Source organism: Bos taurus, chromosome 6 (genome assembly GCF_002263795.3).
Source record: "Bos taurus isolate L1 Dominette 01449 registration number 42190680 breed Hereford chromosome 6, ARS-UCD2.0, whole genome shotgun sequence".
Classification (NCBI taxonomy): Eukaryota; Metazoa; Chordata; class Mammalia; order Artiodactyla; family Bovidae; genus Bos; species Bos taurus.
Genome location: NC_037333.1, coordinates 42,008,941 through 42,031,692, shown reverse-complemented (window position 1 = coordinate 42,031,692; position 22,752 = coordinate 42,008,941). Strand labels below are relative to the sequence as shown.

The 22,752-nt window shown below is 38.9% G+C and overlaps 1 protein-coding gene across 4 annotated transcripts in view; it reads left to right on the top strand.

Moving 5' to 3' along the window:
- The window catches only part of ADGRA3 (adhesion G protein-coupled receptor A3), a 132,458-nt gene that overhangs the window by 85,361 nt on the left and 24,345 nt on the right, over positions 1-22,752 (top strand). For all 4 annotated transcript variants that reach the window (XM_059887743.1, XM_024993526.2, XM_024993527.2 and 1 more), the window contains 3 exons: positions 2,721-2,924; positions 15,971-16,184; positions 16,392-16,600. In XM_059887743.1, the coding sequence (XP_059743726.1) occupies positions 2,721-2,924; positions 15,971-16,184; positions 16,392-16,600 (627 nt within the window). The remainder of the gene's footprint in view (positions 1-2,720; positions 2,925-15,970; positions 16,185-16,391; positions 16,601-22,752) is intronic.

The window sequence follows — 22,752 nt, the reverse complement described above, 5'->3', positions numbered from 1 at the left end:
AGGAAAAGGTTCATTGAAAGCAGCTCTAACCTCAAAATAGATAGGTCTCATCGCCATTATGGGGTGAGTATTTTGTCACTGCTGATTATTACAGAATTTACTGTTCTCAGACATTTAAAAAGACAGTTTTGCTTCTGAATAGTCTGTTTTCTTGGTAACTGGGCTTAATTTGTAATTTGAACAGTTACCACCATCTCATCCTCTGAAACTTTCCACAACACAAATAAGAACACCATAGCCTTGCCCTCCTGCCACATGCCCGTCGTGCATCCTAGCTGATATTGTCTTCTGGGCCCTGAAGGATGTTTTGAGACAGTGCTTGATTGCTTGCCCAGGTTTCAATTTCAAAAGGGAGCTAGGATTCCCCCAACTCTTGTGAACCTATTGACATTTTTCAGTCAGTTCCACTTTGGGGGAAGTGAGTGATTTATATGTAATAACCACTCTTGGGCTTCCCTGGTGGCTCAGTGGTAAAGAATCCGTCTGCCAGTGCAGGAGATGCGGGTTCGATCTCTGGGTTGGGAAGATCCCCTGGAGAAGGAAGTGGCAATCCACTCTAGTATTTTTGCCTGGGAAATCCCGTGGACAGAGCACCCTGGCGGGCTACAGTCCAGAGGGTTATAAAAGACTTGGACACAATTTAGTGACTAACCAACAGCAATGATCACTGTGTTAAATAATCTTAAATTTTGTTTGGGTAGAGTTTCTTGGTGTACTGCTTGCTTTTTTTGTTCTAAAATGTAGATATGATAAATGTGGGAACTATGATAAATAATGCTTTATTTTATTCTTTTAGCAGTCATATTCTGCTCTGGCCCATGATCTTCATTTTCTAACTATTTTAGTGGGTTCGTTGAATGTTTTCTACTTCCTCCTGTGATTTTATACAATTCAAAATTACTGTCTTTAACTGATGGAACCTTTTTGATGAGACCGTGTTTTATTGATCCTTTTGTTCACTTAAGTTTAGTATTACTTTCTTAAATAATAAACAGAATGGAGGCCTAGACTGGCTCCTGTCAGGACAACATAGTTTAGGGTAGGTGCTCTCTATGACCTTACTTGAAATGAGCTTGCCAGTTTGGGGGCCACACTTGGTCCTCCCAGATCATTTAAACCCATTTCCATCCTATGCTTCAGCCTTGCTTATTACTCAGCACAAAGAGCTTCCTTCATTCTCCTGAGAACCCACAGGTATAATAGAGGGTGTAGGGGGTATTTGTACACCACTTCAAAGTATAAAAAGTTCCTGAGAAACAATATATCTACTTAGGACATGGCTTCAAGGGCACTTCAAAATGGCAGTTTTCTTTCAACTGAGGTTTTACATGTTTATCATAATTATAATGTGTCTTTGATTAATAAAAAATTTCAAATACAATTTGCTGGTAAGTATGATTGAATTTAGTACGATTTTTCACACTGTGTCATCTCTGGGGCAAAACTAAATGCAAAGATTTCTTACTCTTAAAAATTTGGGGAACCACCAGATATATTCTACTATATATATGGTACTTGAAAAAATTCTACCTTCTTATATTTAAAAATTTTAATCTTCCTGATAGATTCTGGACACCTTACATGAAGGTCCAATATTAAAAAAAAAAAAATGTTTAAAGGAGAACTTTGTCCACATGTGGCACTTAGAATGGTGCCCTGCTTCCATAGTAAACGTAGAATTTACCATCCTTAAAGGAAGGAGTTTACCGCACATCCTGTCATCTTGCTGGATGTGAAAGAAACCGGTCAGCCTGTCACTTCTTATGTTAGCTCTGTCGTGGTTCTAACAGGCGGGAGTGGTGCCAGAAACTCCTGGACATGGGTGGTTGGTTGTTTGTATCGGCAGACCGTGGGTTTTGATAGACTCGCAAGTTCAGTCACACTCTTGCATTGCTTAACATTGTGAGGACAGGTGCCATCTTTTTCAGGTGACTTTTCTGGCCTAATTCTCCCTTCAGAATCTGTTCATTTATTTCTATTTGGACTAGCACCTCCCTTCCTTTTCTGAAGAAAACTTTGCCATGAGTCTGTGTAAAGATTTTATTGGTGAAACTTAATGCTAAGTGTTGATGTTCCTGTGAAAGGAAGAAGTGTAAAGATGTTATGAAGCGTTGAATAAGGCAGCTTTTAAGTGTACTAAGATCATTATGACTTCCCTGGTGGCTCAGACGGTAAAGCGTCTGTCTACAATGCAGGAGACCCGGGTTCGATCCCTGGGTTGGGAAGATCCCCTGGAGAAGGAAATGGCAATCCACTCCAGGACTATTGCCTGGAAAATCCCATGGACAGAGGAGCCTGGTAGGCTACATCCCATGGGGTCCCAAAGAGTCAGACACGACTGAGCGACTTCACTTTCACTAAGATCATTAAGGGGGTCCACTGATTTCTCCAGCTGTTTTTTTTAATCAGGATACTTCCATTTTCAACTTATAGATTCCTGCAACTACTCTTCAAATTATTAATTGACTTCTCATTTATATCTGATCTTCCATACTTCATGACTTTTTTCCTCTTCGTGGGTATCTTGCTATTTTAGGACATCCTTCTGTAGTTGGCATCTTTTTTGATTCTGCCAGTTATCTACACAATGTCTTTGTTTAGTAAGAGCTCAAGCTTTGTCTTCTAGCTTATGTAGTATTTTGTGTTTTAAACTCTTTGAAAGTGCTTTTTCCCCCTATGTTATAAATCTTTTGTAACTCCTGTTTGATTGACTTTTGAAGTATTCACCCAATATTGCTCTGGAAGCTTATGTCATCAAGGCTACTGGCTTCACTGGGATGACATGTACCGTGTTCCAGAAAGTGGCAGCCACTGACCGGACAGGCCTTTCTGACTATGGGAGGCGAGATCTGGATGGAAACCTGGATAAACAGCTGAGCTTTAAGTGCAACGTTTCGAATACATTTTCAAGTCTGGCTCTGAAGGTACGTTATATTCTGTAGTCATTTAAGACTTTGTAGTTAGATTAGAATACAGTACCTCCATATCCATAGGTTCTGTATCTACAGATTCAACCAAACTGCAGATTGAAAATATCCGATTTAAAAAAATATCCCGAAAAGTTCCAAAAAGCAAAACTTAAATTTGCTACATGCTGGCAGCTATTTGCATAGGATTTACATTATATTTACAGTTATTTGTATAACACTCACAGTAGGTATTTTAAGTAATCTAGACATCATTTAAAGTAAGTATACCAGAGGGTGTGCCTAGGTTATATACAGATATTATGCCATGTTAAATAAGAGACTTGAGCATCTACAGGTTTTGGTATCCGAGAGGATCCTGGAATCAGTCCTTCGAGGGTATGGAGGGTGCTGCACTTAAGTGCTCTGCTTTGCAAAAATAATCTTATGAAAGGTTGTTGGGAGGGAGAAGTGTATTAGAATTGCCTTTGTTCTTGTTTTGAAAGAAATTCAGACCAAGAAGGAACACATCATGGCTTTCATGGGCCTAGGCATTTTTGCCCTCTGGACCCCTTTCTGCATATGAATATATCAAAATTAAATTTTATGACTGGAGTGGTAAAAGCATGAATATATTAGTTACATATTGAGACATTTTCTTTGACTTTAAAGTTCATTTTTATGCTGCTGATTTTAAAGACATGAAGACGTTTCTGTAGACTTCCTAAAAGTATTTGGTGCCTGTGGCTCTGTGCTCCTGGGCCTAATGGGAAAGTCCAGGCATTTAATCAAGCCATCTGTATATCAAGATTTTTTGCACAGAAGTGCACACACATGTGTGTTTGTAAATTGGGGCTCCCCTGGTGGCTCAGATGGTAAAGCATCTTCCTGCAATGTGGGAGACCAGGGTTTGAGCCCTGGGTCAGGAAGATCCTCTGGAGAAGGAAATGGCAACCCACTCCAGTACTCTTGCCTAGAAAATTCCATGGATGGAGGAGCCTGGTAGACTACAGTCCATGGGGCTGCAAAGAATCGGACATGACTGAGCGACTTCACTGCAGCAAGCAAAATTAAAAGCATTTTTATTGGTTTTTAAAATTGGGGGTTTAGGCGTGTTTTATTAAACTACATTGAAGCAAATGTTGGAAGTACAGTTTGACACCCTAATGGAGCTGTGTTTTTTTCATTGAGTTTTGTATGGCTATGTGTAATTGTGTTCTTGGTGGTTTTTAATTACACAGTACTTTTCTTTTTTTATAGTTTGTTTCTTAATTATATTGTAAACAATATTCCATCCATTCCAGTCTTAATGCCTGATAATAATCAAATAGGTCTTAGGTGTCCTGGTACACTGGAAATGCAATGAATATTGAATGAATGAGTGAATGGATAAATGAAGAATTAATATATTTTGTCATACTTGAGTGGTTTAGTCTGATGGTGGGTTAGTCGCTAAATCATGTCCAACTTTTGCAATCCTGTGGATTGGGAACCTGCCAGGCTCCTCTGTCCGTGGGATTCTCCAGACAAGAATACTGGAGTGGGTTTGGAGTCACGCTTTACACTTGTGACCTCCATAAGGACAGCCAGTTTGCCTAATTTAGAAATAATCTTAACTTCTCCCACTGCCCAAGACAGCTATCTCAACTATATCAGAATGTCTAATGATAATATATTCAGAGGAATATTAGCAAGATGTATTTATTACTCTTGACTCTTGGAGAGTGTTTGCACCTAGCAGTGCAACTCCTTAATGTCTGCTCCTTTGCTTAGAGTGTAGTATTGGTAAAAACGTACTGCAAAAGGCATCGAAACAGCATCACACACAGGCCCACGAGAGAGGGGTGTGTGTCATTGAGGAACACTTAAAATTGATGAACCCTTCTATCTTAGATGATCACAGTTGGTAGGAAGGGATTAAAAATGATGAAACTCAACATTTCATCAATTTCACAACCTACCCCTCTGGGTAAGGAGGGTTCTACCTGCTGAAGTAGAAAGCTTTAAATGAACACTCTTAAATTTGTCAATTTCATACTGTTCCATCATTTTAAGATCATCTTGTGGCCAGAAACCAAGGATGCATCACACTATTATTCATGCTTCATAGATGGACATGCTTATACCGAGTGAAAAAGGACCATATCCTTCGTGATACAAAAGTCAGTTAAAAAATTTTGCATTGACAATGCAAAATGCCTTAGCATTTTAACAGAAAACTTTTACATTTTAGACTTTATATTATGGCAGTTTTTACTCTCTTTGCTTGTGCTTTTTTTTTTTTTTTAATGCCATCAGTGGACTAACTAGACATCCTGAAGATGTCATAATTGATTGTATTGCCCTTGGATGGGAGAACACGCTAGCATATAAAGTTAAACCCTTAAGAAGGCAGTCCTTAGCTGTAGGAGCCTAACTGGAGTTGTTTTCTACATATTTTTTGAATCTCTATTTGTCCTGTCTTTACTCTCTTTATTCCATCACAGCCCAGTTTGGACTTTCATTCTGTATTGCCCATACCATTGTGAGCTTCTGTTTAGTCTCTTGTGTTTCCAGGTTCTTCTTAAAAATCTATGCTTTTCTGAAGCAGGGCACCCAAAACTGGTGCTCTGTGACAACCTGGAGGGATTGGGTGGGGATGGAGGTTGCGGGGGTGGTTTCAGGATATGGGGGGAGACATGTATGCCTATGGCCAATTCATTTTGATGTATATATGACAAAATCCATCAAAATATTATAAAGTAATTATCTTCTAATTAAAATAAATTGATTAAAAAAAATCCATGTTTTTCATACAGGTTGGTCTGCATTCAGCCAATGCATACCAATCCAACCATGGCAGTTAGTAAAATACTGAAGTGCTTCCTTACCCTTTAGTGAATAGCTGTGCCGTGGCCCCGCACCGCCAGCCACACCCCCCACCCCCGGCCCCCACCCCAACCCCCGTCTCCTGAGTCCCTCCACAGCTGACATTCTGGATACTCTCCAGTCTGTCCACCCTTTAGCAACTGAAGGACCTGCAGAACCAAGGACCTATAGGACCTTCCCCTCTCTTCATACTCTTTGATTGTGAATGTTATCCCTGGATCTGTCCAACATGGAGATGACTCTTGCAGATCCCACGATAAATTCTTCATGTCCTTTAAGGAGGCTGGCTGTCAGTTAACTTAATAATTTGGCATTTATCTGCCCTTGTCTAGTAAAAGAAAACTTCCTTTGTTGTCTTCTTCCAACCACTGACCAATTTTACTTAGGCCAGGCTCATGCTAATTCTTCTACTAGAATCCCTGCTTCTCTACTCCCCTCCCTTCCCCAGCTGCTTGGTTCTGTGATAACACCCAGCAGAAAGACGTAACCTTCGAGAATCCTAACTAATTCCATCTGGTCAATCCTTGCCTCTCCCATCCTCATCTTCATTTCTCTTCCTCACTCTGCTCATCTCTCTGTCATCGCATGTTACACACAGGGGCCCGATGGGCTTCTTATTCCTGCACTGGACTGAGGGTTGCTTGAGGTCAGAGCTGCTCTTTACGTCATTGATGAACTCCAGTGCTGGCCCTCAGTCGTTCAACCATTTGGAGATTGAATTACCTGTGGTGTGACTCTTTCAGCACCTGATCTAAAATTTTTCTTTACCAAATGCTTCCTTCCACTGTTGGTACCATAAGTCAGATTTGTTAGCATCACAAAATATTGCCTATTTTTTGTTAAATATTAAGAGCTTTTAGTAACTGTTGGTGTTTTGAATTCAATTGTTAATGTAGCCAGAAGGAATTAGTTCTTTAAAATTTTCTTGGCAGGAATTTGGAAATCAGGTTTTCTTTATGTATCTCACGTTTCTGTTGTCCCATCGAGGGCTTTAGCCCAAATAAAGTTTTCATTTCCAAGGCAGTTGTGTACATCTTCACGCTTCCTTCCTTCACATGTGCCCCTTTTCATGCCCTCAGTCACCCCCCTGCTCAGGGAAATCCCTGTTACTCTCTTCTAAGAACCAGCTCAGACGGCAGCTTCCTTTTTTTCCTCAGACAGAATTCATTGTGGCCATTAGTTTGTAGTGCTTTGTTCATTGTCTGGAATAAATAGAAGCTGATATGCTGGTGAGTTGAGTTAGAAGCTAGAAGATATGGCTACTAAAATGTGTTCATGTTCTGCTCCTCGACTTAAAAGCTGTGCAAACTTGGGCAAGTACCTTAACTTCTCTGAATGTCAGTTCCTTTCTCTTACATAGGAATCATGAAGTGGTGTTAAACTCAAAAGGTTATTGAGAGGGTTTAATGAGGCAAATACGTAGACACACACAGCAGTGTGTGTACAGGTCTAGCACTTAATAAACGTTAAGCTTGTATTGTTGTATTATTGTTGTTGTCTCTTCCTTGCTAAATTTTGAATATTTGAGGTCAGGGACCATGGCTTATTTCATTGTTTATCTCCAGATTCTGCACAGCGCCATGAGTAGAGGAATGAAACATCTAATAAACATCATTGAATAAAAATTAACGGCCAAACTTAATTAGTGAAGTCAGTTAAAAAAATTCTAAAGGCAAGCATAATCCTTGTTAATCTTCAGTAGTGAGATAATCAAAAGATAGAATGCAGTTAATAACTAATTATACATAAGAAAATAATTAGGATGTATCTGAACACCTATCTGTTTAAAATCCAGTGAATAGATAGTCAAGAAAACTTGAACAAATTACTGTTTCAGTCAGCTAGCTCTTTGACTCATTCTAATTTTATTGTTAAAATTCTAGAGACTTAAACAAAATTAGGATTTCAAAAAATTTTAATTTCTCAATTACGTAGTTTTTGGAGTCCAGATTTCACAAGGAATGATAAAATCTAATGGAAATATTTGAGTTAACCTCCCTTAAGATACTTAACCATGTTCTTCGTAGTGTCATTCTAAATAAGCAAAAATGCATGCAAATAAATTCATGATAAGAGCTCAGTGATGACATTAATTTCATGTGTGTTTATAGTTTGTCAGTTTTGATTATTTAAAACTAATTCTGAACTGTGAAAGTCAGAACGTGAGGTTGTAGATGATTGTTGGTAAGTCAGTTACTTCAAGGCATTTTCTCTCCCCAGCCTTCAGATAACACCTGCTACCCTGCAACAGTACAAGCAGATCTTTGAAATATTGTAGGTTCGATTCCAGATCATTGCAGTAAAACAAATATTGTAATAAAGTGAGTTACATGAGTTTGTGGTTTCCCAGTGCATATAAAAGTTACATTTACACTATACTGTGGTCTATTAAATGTGTGATTGATTATGCCTAAAAAATAGTGTTGTTCTTCAGTTGCTTAGTCCTGTCTATTTCTTTGCGACACTATGGACTACAGCATGTCAGGGTCCTCTGTCCTCCCCTGTCTCCTGGAGTTTACTCATATTCTTACCCTTAAGTCAGTGATGCTGTCTAATCATCTCATCTTCTGTCGCCCCCTTCTTTTGTCTTCAGTCCTTTCCAGCAGCAGGGACTTTTCCACTGAGTCGGCTCTTTGCATCAGGTGGCCAAAGTATTGGAGCTTCAGCATCAGCCCTTCCAAAGAATATTCAGGGTTGATTTTATTTAGGATTGATTGGTTTGAGCTCCTTGCAGGGCAAGGGACTCTCAGGAGTCTTCTCCAAAACCATAGTTCAAAAGCCTCAATTCTTTGGCGCCCAGGCTTCTCTGTGGTCCAACTCTCACATCCATACATGACTGCTGAAAAAACTATAGCTTTGACTATACAGACCTTTCTTGGTAAAGTGTCTCTGCTTTTTTTTTTAATACGCTGTCTAGGTTTGTCATAGATTTCCTTTCAAGGAGCAAGCGTCTTAATTTCATGACTGCAGTCACCATCCACAGTGATTTTGGAACCAAAGAAAATAAAATCGGTCACTGCTTCCACTTTCTCCTCTTCTGTTTGCTATGAAGTGATGAGACCAGAAGCCATGTTCTTAGTTTTTTGAATGCTGAGTTTTAAGCCAGCTTTTTCACTCTCCTCTTTCTCTCTCATTAAGAAACTCTTTGGTTCCTCTTCATTTTCTACCATTAGAGTGGTAGCATCTGCATATCTGAGGTTGTTGATATTTTTCCCAGCAATCTTGATTCCAGCTTGTGATTCATCCAGCCTGCCAATTTTGGATGATGTACTCTGCATAGAAGTTAAATAAGCAGGGTGACAGTATACAGCCTTGACATTCTCCTTTCCCAAGTTTGAACCAGTTCATTGTTCCATGTAAGGTTCTCACTGTTGCTTCTTGACCTGCATACAGGTTTCTCAGGAGACAGGTAAGGTGGTTTGATGTTCTGATCACTTTAAGAATTTTCCATAGTTTGTTGAGATTCACATAATCAAGGCTTTCATGTATTCAGTGAAGCAGAAGTAGATGTTTTTCTAGAATTCCTTTGGTTATTCCATGATCCAGCAGATGTTGGCAATTTGATCTCTGGTTCTTTTTCCTTTTCTAAATCCAGCTTGTATATCTGGAAGTTCTCAATTCATATACTGCTGAAACCTAGCTTGAAGGATTTTGATCACAACCTTACTAGCATGTGAAATGAGCGCAGTTGTACGGTAGTTTGAACAGTCTTTGGCATTGTCCTTCTTTGGGATTTAAATGAAAACTGACTTTTTCCAGTCCTGTGGCCACTGCTGAGTTTTCCAAATTTGCTGGCATATTGAGTGTAGCACTTCCACAGCATCATCTTTTAGGATTTGAAATAGCTCAGTTGGAATTCCATCACCTCCACTAGCTTTATTTATAGTAATGCTTCCTAAGGCCCACTTGACTTCACACTCCAGGATGTCTGCCTATAGGTGAATAACGACGTCATCATGTCTATCTAGGTCATTAAGACCTTTTTTGGACAGTACTTCTGTGTATTCTTGCCACCTCTTCCTAATCTCTTCTACTTTTATTAAGTCCTTATTGTTTCCTTCCTTTATTGTGCCCATCCTTGTATGAAATGTTCCCTTGATACTCCAGTTTTTTTGAAGAGACCTCTAGTCTTTCCCATTCTGTTGTTTTCCTCTGTTTACTTGCATTGTTCATTTAAGAAGGCCTTATCTCTCCCTGCTCTTCTCTGGAACTGTGCATTCAGTTGGATATATCTTTCCCTTTTTCCCTTGCCTTTCACTTCTCTTCTTTCCTCAGCTATTTGTAAATCCTCCTCCCAACCCCTTTTGCCTTCTTGAGTTTCTTTTCCTTTGGGATGGCTATGTTCTCTGCTATGGCTATGTTCCTGTACAATGTTAGGAACCTCTGTCCATAGTTCTTCAGGCACTCTGTCTTCCAGATCTAATCCCTGGAATCTAGTCATCACCTCCACTGTATAATCACAAAGTATTTGATTTAGGTCATACCTGGAAGGCCTAGTGGTTTTTCCTACTTTCTTCAGTTTAATTGTGTAATAAGGAGCTGAAGATCTGAGCCACAGTCAGTTTCAGGTCGTGTTTTTGCTGACTTTATAGAGCTTTTCCATTTTCGGCTGTGAAGAATACAATCAGTCTGTTTTTGGTATTGACCATTTGGTGATGTCCATGTATAAAGCCGTCCATTGTGTTGTTGGAAGAGGATGTTTGCTGTGACCAGTGTTCTCTCTTGACAAAACTCTGTTAGCCTTTGCCCTGCTTCATTTTGTACTCCAAGATCAAACTTGCCTGTTACCTCAGGTGTCTCTTGACTTGTACTTTTGCATTCCAGTCCCTTGTGGTGAAAAAGACATTTTTTTTTTTAATGTTAGTTGTAGGTTTTGTAGATTTTCATGGAACTGGTCAACTTTAGCTTCTTTGGCCTTAGTGGTTGGGGCATAGACTTGGATTACTGTGCTGTTGAATGGTTTGCCTGGAAATAAGTGAAGATCATTTTGTTGTTTTGAGATTGCTACTGCATTTCAGACTCTTGTAGGCTATGGTGGCTGCTACATTTCTTCTAAGGGATTCTTGCCCACAGTAGTAGGTAGGTCATCTGAATTAAGATTCACCCATTCACGTCCATTGTAGCTCACTGATTCCTAAGATGTTGATATTCACTCTTGGCATCTCCTGCTTGACCGTGTCCAGTTAACTTGGGGAGCCTGGCATGGTGCAATTCATGGGGTCTCAAGAGTTGGACACAACATAGTGACTGAACAGCAACAATGAACCTAACATTCCAAGTTCCTGTGCAGTGTTATTCTTGATGACATTGGAGTTTACTTTTACCACCAGATGCATCCACAGCTGAGCGTCGTTTCTGCTTTGGCCCAGGCTCTTCATTCTTTCTGGAGCTATTAGTAATTGCCCACCAGTCTTGCCCAGTAACATATTGGACACTTTCCGACTTTGGGGGTTCATCTTCTGATGTCATCTTTTTGCCTTTTCATATTATTCATGGGGAATGGTTTTCCATTTCCTCCTCCAGTGGACCACATTTTCTCAGAACTCTCACTATCACTTGTCCATCTTGGGTGACCCTGCACGACGTGGCTCATAGCTTCGTTGAATAATGCAAGCCCCTTTGCCTTGGCAAGGTCATGATCCATGAAGAGGAAAAAATAATGTACATACTTTAAATAAAAAAATACTTTTTTTTTTTTTTTGCTAAAAATTGCTAACCATCTGACAGTGTAGGATTGCCACAAACATTGCATTTGTTAAAATCAAAGCAAACAACTCCTCCCACCCCCAAAATGCAGTATCTGTGAAGTGCAATATAACAAACTATGCCTGAAATAATAATAAAAACACCACCCACAGTTCCATTGCCTTTCATGCTTGTCATGGTTATGATCCCATTTGGTCCTCACAACTATTTGTTAGGAAGGTCGTTAGGTATATGTAACAAATGCAACTCAGAGGGTAGACAAAATCTTGCAGTGTCTAGCCACTGCTTTCTGGTGATGCTGGGACCCAAATTGTGGTTTCTTGTTGCAGATCCCATGTTCCCCCCCTCAGGGGTGGCATATAATCTTCAATAGATATTATAATAGACCCCAAAAACATGTCTTTCCAAAAGAGTTGTTTTTTTTTAATTGAAGGATAGTGGATTTGTGGTAATTTCTGCTGTACAGCAGTCATTCAGTTATATCAATACATATATATATTTATATTCATTTTCATATTCCTTTCCATTATGATTATCACAGGATATTAAATGTAATTCCTTGTGCTATACAGTAAGACCTTGTTTACCTCGTCTATATATAAAGGTTTGCATCTGCTAACACGAAGATTAGCGGCCCATCCTTCCCCTAGTCCCTTTTGGCAGCCTAAGTCAGTTGTGTGTGTGTGTGTGTGTGTGTGTGTGTGTGTGTGTGTGTGTGTATGCGTGCTGTTGTGTAGGTAAGTTCATTTGTGTCGTATTTTAGATTTCATATGTAAGTGATAGATATGATATTTGTCTTTCTGACTTACTTCACTTAGTGTCATAATCTCTAGATCCTTCCTTGTTGCTGCAAATAGCATTATTTTATTTTTTTGTGACTGAATACTGTCTCATTTGTATGTATATACCACATCTTCTTTATTTATTCATCTCAGTGGACATTCAGGTTGTTTTCACATCTTGACTATTGGGAATAGTGTGCTGTAAACATAGGCGTGCAGGTATCTTTTTGAATTTTGTTTTGTGGGATATATGCCCAGGAGTAGGATTGCTGGATCATATGGCAACTCTATTTTTTAATTCCTTAAGGAACCTCCATACTGTTTTCCATAGTGACTTCATCAACTTACATGCCCACCAACAGTGTAAGAGGGCTTCCCAAAGGTTTTGGAAAGAAACTTTTCTGATTTAGTAGCTATAATTCATATGTTTTATATCAATTTCCATTGCTGTAATCCATACATTTTAAAATGAATATATGGTTGAATGAAAGTATTGCCTTTGTGTTTTTGTCTTCAGGCTAAGTGGCAAATGTATAGTCACAATAAATGTATCAAATATGTCCGTTAGTTTTGGACATGCCACATAGCATGTGGAGTCATAGTTCCTCACCCAGGGGTCAAACCCTCACCCCCTGCATTGGAAGCACAGAGTTTTAACCACTGGACTGCCAGGGATGTCCTTCTTGGTGAATTTTTTCATTAGATTTACAACCTTTCTGTAATAAATGATCAGGACTTCTTTTAAAGAGATTAAATATTCAAGTGTTAACATATTTACTATAAAAATATTTTTGATACAGGTGAAGTTTGCTTTTCCATCTCCCCTAGGCTACCCCAAGGGACCTATAATTATTATTTGGCAATACTCGTTATTGAACTTTGAAGGGTATCTTATAAATTGTAAGCATGTAACAGCCTTGAATTTATAGCTCTCATCTCTCAGGGATTTGTCCTTACTCCAGAGTTTTTTAAATTTGTTGTTGTTGGGTTGGTTTTGCCAGTTTAAATTTGTGTAGAAAAAAAATTGGACTTGTAGAAACTGTAATTGTCATTTCCTTTTTCAGCTGTCTTTTAGAAAGTAAAGTATGACTTTCTTTATTAAATTAATTTGATTTATCATAAGGAATACTTTCCCAGAGAGCTGTACTTTGTTTTCAAGTTATTTTGTGTTCATAATAGAATTATTTTATGGACTTTTAAGTACTTAAGTTTTAATAAATGTCCAGCATGTAACATTTCATCAGGATTTTGACCTTCTAATTAAATTGATCTATTGATGTTTTTCCATTTTGGCATGCATCTTTATATACTTAGGATAAATTTATATGCTTAATAGAAATGTACTACGTTAGTGAATGAATTGGTAATATCTTTATTTGCCTATCAAGTTGTATTTGGAAGAATAGTAGAAACCTTATTATATGTTTTCTTAGATGTAATATTTCTACTAAATATTTTCTTGTTATCTGCAATTTAAAAGTAATGTTCACCTATCAATATTTAAACTTCAAAAATGCTCTCAGCAGATATTTATGGTTATCTGCTGTGTTACAACACTGTTTTAAGCACAGTAGTTAAGAACTAATTCTGAAGTCAATCGTTTGCTTCAGTAGAACCTTAAAAATGCCACACAGACTTTCATTAATTTCATAAACAATGGGCTACTTTTGTTAATGCTAGTGCCAGGAACTATTATTAACATAGGCAGTCCCCAAATAAATGAGATTATCTGCATTCGAAAGTTCTCTCACCCTAGTTAAGAGGAGTAGACAGTCGGTTACACTGTGATACTTGAGGACTTTAGTTATGCTGTGCTGTGTGCAGAATGCTGCCTGAGCCCAGAATAGGGAGCAGTACCTGGAGCAGTGATGTAATTAATCACCCCCAAAAGCCCTATTAATAAAACCTTGCAAAGTCACTCTCTTCTTGGCTGCCAGCCTTTCTCATCCTGATCCATCCTTTGCAGAAGCAGCAGAATTAACTTACTAAAAATCAGATCTGACCAGTTTGAGCTTACCAGATAAAAGAATCATGGGGCATTTCAGCCAGAGATACTGGCATGTGCACAGTGGCATTTAAGAATCAGGGGATGGGGCTTCCCTTGTGGCTCAGTGGTAAAGAATGCGCCTGCCAATGCTGAAGACACGGGCTGGATCCCTGATCAGGCAGATGTCACATGCCATGGAGCAACTAAGTGCTGAGCCTGTCCTCTAGAGCCCGGGAGCTGCTATACTGAGCCCATGTGCCACGGTTACTGAAGCCTGAACACTATAGAGGCTGTGCCCCAGAACAAAGAGAAGCTACTGCAGTGAGAAGCCTACGCTCTGCAACTGGAGAGTATCCCCTACTTGCCACAACTGGAGAAAAGCCTGTGTAGCAATGAAGAGCCAGCACAGCCAAAAAAAAAATAAGTAGAAAAGAAAAGAAGAAAAAGCAGGGGATGTCAAAAAGTGATAAACTCGATTCGTGTATATTATCATATGTGAAATAGATCGCCAGTCCAGGTTCGATGCATGAGACAGGGCACTCAGGCTGGTGCACTGGAACGACCCTGAGGGATGGGATGGGGAGGGAGGTGGGAGAAGGTTCAGGATGGGGGACACGTGTACACCCATGGCTGATTCATGTGAATGTATGGCAAAAACCACTACAATATTGTAAAGTAATTAGCCTCCAATTAAAATAAATAAATTAAAAAAAATACATATTTTTCTGTCAATGTCACCCCCCCGCCCCCCCGCCCCCCCGCCAAAAAAAAAAAAAGTGATAAACTCACTGTGGCCCAGTCATAGGTTGTGGTGTAGGGAGTGTTAGGAGATGAATTTGCGGCAAGGATTTTAGCCAAATTATATGGCATACTTAAGAATTTTTGGCTGTATTTTCTAAACATTTGGGAGCCAAGGTGTTACTTGAACTGAGATAACAACACATTTGTTGAAGAGGAAATTCTGTTGGCATCATGAGCATTGGGTTGGAGAGAGAGGTTGGTGCCAAGAGAAAGGCTCTGTGATGAGTCCTTAAAATAGGGAAGTTTTTAGATTATTATTTATCTTCTTGGTGTACAGATTTATTTTTCATTACATGCTGAATAATTTATACTTTAAAAATCCCTAATAAATAACCTGAAGAACATCCAGTGCCTGGCCAGCATTTTCACTTGTTCCTCTTTGTGACTGTGTTTTTATAAACCCAATGTGTTTCTGAGTCTAAAGTTCTGTTGTGTAATTTCTTCTGTTCTTTGACAGTCGGAATCTATCATAAATCACCTTAAAGTTTCACAAGCCCAAATTAATTATATTCACATTAGCGATATGCTCCCTTTGTGCTCATTCACCATATTTTGTCATTGTAAAATTCATAGGCAGAGTGATCGCTGAGATCTTGTTCTGTTTAATGCAGTTTACTTCAGCAGTGTACAGTATCAGGGGAAAATTCACTTTGAAATAATCCCTTGTTTACTACTTTAATGATTTGAAATAGAGTTTGCATTTCTCTTTATTTTCTGCTGCTTTTGTTCTATGCTGTTATATGATCTTTAGGCATTTCACTTAATGAATAAATTGTTTTAACTACTAAATCTCACTCATATTTAAAACCTGTGTTCAGCATGTAACTAGTCAGTATTCATAACTGTCTGAAATGTTTCTGGTTTTAAACTACTAAGATGTCAACTCTTCTTTCTTTATTTTTTTTTTAATATATTTTCAGAACACTATTGTGGAGGCTTCTATTCAGCTTCCTCCTTCCCTTTTCTCACCAAAGCAAAAAAGAGAAGTCAGACCAAGTGATGACTCTCTCTATAAGCTGCAACTCATCGCATTCCGCAATGGAAAGCTTTTTCCGGCCACCGGGAATTCAACAAATTTGGCTGATGATGGAAAACGGCGTACAGTGGTTACCCCCGTGATTCTCACCAAAATAGGTTTGTCTGTGGCGTATGTCTTCCTGTAGTCACTGGACAGCACGACTCGATCATTCCCTGCTCCTAAAGATGCTTATTTTTGTTCCTTCTCATTTTAATGAGTCACTAGAGAAAAAAAGATATTTGCAGATGCCCATTCTTGTATGTTGACATTTAATTGTTCATGAAATTTGTTTCAGAAATATTTTTATTTCCCTTTTCCTCCAGATGGTGTGAACATTGATACCCACCACATCCCCGTTAATGTGACACTGCGTCGAATTGCGCATGGAGCAGATGCTGTGGCTGCCCAGTGGGATTTCGATTTGCTGAATGGACAAGGAGGCTGGAAGTCCGATGGGTGCCATATACTCTATTCGGATGAAAATATCACTACCATTCAGTGCTACTCCCTTAGTAACTATGCAGTTTTAATGGTATGGCAGTTGTTAATGCATAAACACTAAGCATTCGAATTTCTTCCCTATGCATAGTTAAGCTCAAATGAAGATTTTTTTTTTAACTTTTAACGTAAATTGCTCCCTTAATTAAGGAAGAGGTGACATTTGGTGTCATTCTGATTTTAAAGGGAAATTGAGTTACTACTAAGTGAAATGTATTGGATTGAATTTGGTACGGGAATTTTCAGTAAACTTTAAGCCAATCAATTCAACTAGACCTTGACCTTAAAATTTGGAAACACGCTGTCCAACTCTTAATCAAGAGTGATTCATTTGCCCAAAGACACACAGTAAATAGGGCTTCCCTGATGGTTCAGCTGGTAAAGAATCTGCCTGCAATGTGGGAGACCTGGGTTCGATCCCTGGGTTGGGAAGGTCCCTTGGAGAAGGGAAAGGCTACCTACTCCAGTATTCTGGCCTGGAGAATTCCATGGACCGTATAGCCCATGGGGTCGTGAAGACAAGGCGGAGCAACTTTCACTTCCTCACCCAGTGAATGGGGCTTCCCTGGTGGCTCAGATGGTAAAGAAGCTGAGTACAATGCAGGAGACGTGGGTTTGATCCCTGGGTCAAGAGATCCCATGGAGAAAGGAATGGATACCTATTCCAGTATTCTTGCTTGCAGAATTCCGTGGACAGAGGAGCCTGGAGGGCTACAGTGCATGGGGTAGCAGAGTCAGGCATGACTGAGCGACTAACTTTCACATTCACACAATGAATAGTGAGAGATTTTCCTACTTTGCTATTTAGTGCCTCTCCGACTACACATCGTAATTTTTTAGATTCCTTTTGTATTTAGAGTAATGGTGATAATTTCAGTTTAGTTGCTGCAAGCAGCAGCACTGACACAAATGTCTTCAATTTTAATGCTAATCAAGTTAATGTTTTCTGTTATTTACTATTTTTGTATTTATTAATTTTTTTGTGAAATAGCTAGTTATTAGCGTATCTTTTTATTAATGAGTCATTTATGTGAATCTGATCCCTGAGTTGATAATTATGAAATTAGCCGTACTAGTTTTTATTGCATATTGTGGTTATTCTAAGATACTAACATCCTGAAGTGTGTATACATTCATTTAGAGCAGAGTGGAAGAAATTACTGATGAGCATGAAGGACATTTCTTAGCAATGGCCTGAGGCTAGCCTGGGAATGAGGATGCCTACGTTTTGATTTCTGCCACCAGCTCTGAATCTTCTGTTATCTAGATAATATTTTATCAAAGCACCAAATAATCTTGAAACATGATATATTTTACTCTAAGTGAATTTTCTTTTCTTAAAACTACAAAAGAGCATTTTCACTGGAAATGGTCTTGAAGCATGCTTTAATTGGAGTAGATTTTCTTCAGCTCTGTATTTTGGTTTTCTCTTTACTTCTCAAATTAGGCTACCTACCTAGTGTCCCGAACAGGTGAAGGAGTAAGTAGATTATCAGGCAGGGCAGAAGGATTAATGTGTGTGTTATTTAACCCAGCAGACAGTGGGTGGGGTCTACACTAGGAAAGAGCTCAGCTGTTTGGATCTAAGTCATCTCTCCTTTTGGGTTTAGTGTTAATAGTGTAGGATTCTCTTCACAAATAGATGTTTGAGTTCTGTAAGTCTAAGTCTGGTTTCTGTAAGTTCACATTTTATTGTTTTGTAGTCAGCTTTCAAAGAATGCTTGAAGCAGTAATTAAAATATGAAGCATTTGCTCTTTCAGTTTAAAAGTGTTTTCTCATTCAGGTTTTGATTATAAAATAATGTGGAACTGAGAAGTACTGAAGGAGAAATAAGAGAGAGGTAGCATTGCAGAGAAGGCAATGGTACCCCACTCCAGTACTCTTGCCTGGAAAATCCCAGGGACGGCGGAGCCTGGTGGGCTGCTGTCTGTGGGGTCGCACAGAATTGGACATGACTGAAGCGATTTAGCAGCAGCAGCATTTGAGGAGAAGGCAGTGGCAACCCATTCTAGTACTCTTGCCTGGAAAATCCCATGGATGGAGGAGCCTGGTAGGCTGCAGTCCATGGGGTCACAAAGAGTCAGACACGACTGAATGACTTCACTTTCACTTTTCACTTTCATGTGTTGGAGAAGGCAATGGCAACCCACTCCAGTGTTCTTGCCTGGAGAATCCCGGGGACGGTGGAGCCTGGTGGGTCACACAGAGTCGGACGCGACTTAGCAGCAGCATCATTTGAAATTTTTTTAGTAGTTAACTAGAAGAAGTTGGTCAAGAGAAATGAAATGCAGACCCACAACGAAAGGCATTTTATAAGCTTCAGTGTTCAAGACATGATACTGTACCATGTGAAACTTTTATTTAATACCAGTTAAAATATCTATTTTTGAACTTCCTAGCAGTTCTTCTCCACAGTTTAAATTAGTATAATCCTTTTCTTGAAGAAATAAGCTATTCTTTTATCTTTCATACTTTTAATCTTTTAAAAAATGTAATACACAATTCTTAAAGCTAGAATACAGCACTAAGTTTTTTTTCTGTTTTCAAAGAATATCCTTTCTCTTTTCTTAAATATAACTGTGCCACCTAGAGGTAGCAAGGTGAAAAGGATCTGAAATTGTTGACAAAATTGTCAAAGTTAGTATATGGCATTTTTAGAGTTGCTGATGAAATGTGAAGGCAAAGTTAATGAAATCATACCTACTCTTAAATAAAGTCATGTCTGAGTTAGAAAACATAGCTTTAGAAATTGGAAGTCAACATCTTTTTTTCTTTGCCTGACACTGTTTTGAATAATAGATAAAATCCTATTTTTTTTTTTTTTTTTTTGAGAACTGCTTTAATGTAGGATTTTATTTAGCAAGTCTAAATTCCTTTATTGGCAGCTAGCTCATAAAGCTTTTCCTGCTGTGGTTTAAAAAATAATGTGTATTTAGAAAATGAAATGAAAAGAATATATTTGTTTTTAAATCTCAAATAGATAGTCATAGTTCTAGACAGATAACATAGTTCAGTAGGCATCCTGCAATAACCATTTATATTCTAAGTTCTCAGAGAAAAAAGTTAGGTAGAAATAGAATTTGTTTGAATTATGTGATCAGAAATAACCAATTGACCGGAGGTCAGTAGGGAACAAAAAAACTGAATGAGGAGGGCCAGACCATTCATGGTAGTACTTACTACTTAATTGGTATTAGTAGTGAAGATAAAATAACCACTATATCTTGATTCTCCTTTGTTACTATATTCACCTAGAAACACATGAAACCAGAGAGCACTCATTTGTTTTTACATCTCTAGGTTTTTTCAAGGCAAACTGTGGTTTCATTTACTCTATAACTCAACATGAATGTTAGCATTGTTTATATAATTCTTAAGTAGGTATTATACTCACATGGATCAATTGTTTGAATTATTTCTAATTAATGTACAGTGAGAAATTAAACTCCTGACACTCTGTTGTCTCTTCTGCACAGAATCAGTTGAGTTCAGTTCAGTCACTCAGTCATGTCCGACTCTTTGCGACCCCATGAACTGCAGCACGCCAGGCCTCCCTGTCCATCACCAACTCCCAGAGTTCACTCAGACTAACGTCCATTGAGTCGGTGATGCCATCCAGCCATCTCATCCTCTGTCGTCCCCTTTTCCTCCTGCCCCCAATCCCTCCAAGCATCAGTCTTTTCCAATGAGTCAACTCTTCACACAAGGTGACCAAAATACTGGAGTTTCAGCCTCAGCATCATTCCCTCCAAAGAACACCCAGGGCTGATCTCCTTTAGAATGGACTGGTTGTATCTCCTTGCAGTCCAAGGGACTCTCAAGAGTCTTCTCCAACCCCACAGTTCAAAAGCATCAATTCTTCAGTGCTCAGCTTTCTTCACAATCCAACTCTCGCATCCATACATGACCACTGGAAAAACCATAGCCTTGACTAGATGGACCTTTGTTGGCAAAGTAATGTCTCTGCTTTTGAATATGCTATCTAGGTTGGTCATAACTTTTCTCCCAAGGAGTAAGCGTCTTTTAATTTCATGGCTATAGTTACCATCTGCAGTGATTTTGGAACCCCAAAAAATAAAGTCTCTCAGTGTTTCCACTGTTTCCCCATCCATTTCCCATGAAGTGGTGGGACCGGATGCCATGATCTTCGTTTTCTGAATGTTGAGCTTTAAGCCAACTCTTTTACTCTCCTCTTTCACTTTCTTCAAGAGGCTTTTTAGTTCCTCTTCACTTTCTGCCATAAGGGTGGTGTCATCTCCACAGAATAGATAACCCTTAATAGTTTTTTTTTTACGCATTATCGAAGGACTTTCACGTATGTTACAACAAAATGAATACATGATCCTATTTTCTTACATTTTTATATGAAGGTAGCATGCTGCAAACATTCTAAACCATTCCTGTTTCCATGAAGCAGTGTATCTTACACAAGGATGATGCTAACCATGGAACAGTATGTCCTAACACTGATGATGCTGCCTTGTGTTGGTGATATTCTTTGGATGATATGAGGGTAGTGATGGCAGTGGTTAATTTTTATTAAGTACTTAATGCACTGGGTTCTCTTAAATCTTTACCTACATTATTGTGCTACTATTATTACCCCCAGTTTCCAGATAGAGAAACCAAGGCATAGAGAAGTGAAGGACCATGACCAGGTTGACAAAGGTAGTCAGTGTGGAGTTGGAGTTCAAACTCCAGAAATGTCTTCTTAATCCCACTACTGAATTTCCTTTCTGAACACTTCCTTATTAGTGTTAGAGAGCTTTCTCATTCTTTTTTATCTCTGAATATTACTTTATGACCTCACCATCATTTATTTGGGCATTCTTCTATATTGTTTGTGTTATAATAATTTCTGTGTATAGAATGATTTTACACATTAGAAAATCTGTATCATAAATTATCTGAAGTAGAATTGATAATCAAAGGGAAATCAAAACTTTTTCTTTTTTCATTAAATTGAGCTATTGATCGATGTTCATAGATCTTAACTATATAGCTTAATGGTATTTTTACCTGTGAACCTACATGTTTAGCTGCCATCAAGACTTTTATTTGAGCACTCAGAAGCTCTGATATGTTTCTTTCTAGGAATTTTCACTGTCATTTGAAGAAATAGCCTTCTGATGTGTATCACTAGATAAGCTTCATCTGCTCTTTAATTCCATATAATTGGAATTGTACAGCATGCACTCTTTGTGTCTGGTTTCTTTCCATCATTATGTCTGTGATATTCATCTTTGTTTTTACATGTGGTAGCAGGTTATTGTTTTTTCGTTTTCCTTCATAGTAGGCCATTTTATGGGCTTCCCAGGTCGTGCTAGTGGTAAAAGAACCTGACTGCCAATTCAGGAGATGTAAGAGATATGGGTTCAATCCCTGGGTCAGGAAGATCTCCTGAGGAAGGCATAGCAACCCACTGCAGTATTATTGCCTGGAGAATCCCATGGACAGAGGAGCCTGGTGGGCTATAGTCCCTGGAGTCACAAAGAGTTGGACATGACTGAAGCGACTTAGCATACACACAGGCCATAGTATGAAGATATCAGAATTTGTGCATTGATGGATTTTTGAGTTGTTGTGAGGTTCTGGATATCAAGAAAAAGCTGTTGTAAATATTTGTGGACAGTGACTTCAGCCATGAAATTAAAAGACACTTGCTTTTTGGAAGGAAAGCTATGACAAGCCTGGACAGTGAATTAAAAAGCAGAGACATCTCTTTGCTGACAAAGGTCTGTCTAGTCAAAGCTATGGTTTTTCCAGTAGTCATGTATGGATGTGACAGTTGGACCATTATGGTCCTGAGTCCTGAAAAATTGATAATACTTTTGAACTGTGGTGCTGGAGAGGTCTCTTGAGAGTCCCTTGGATAGCAAGAAGATCAAACCAGTGAATCCTAAAGGAAATCAACACTGAATATTCATTGGAAGGACTGAAGCTGAAGCTCTAATACTTTGGCCACCTGATGTGAAGAGCCAACTCACTGGAAAAGACCCTGATGCTGGGAAAGATTGAGAGCAGGAGGAGAAGGAGGTGACAGAGGATGAGATGGTTGGATGACGTCATTGACTCAATGGACATGAGTTTGAGCAAACTCTGGGAGATAGTGAAGGACAGGGAAGCTTGGCATGCTGCAGTCCATGGGGTCGAAAAGAGTCAGACACGACTGAGTAACTGAACAA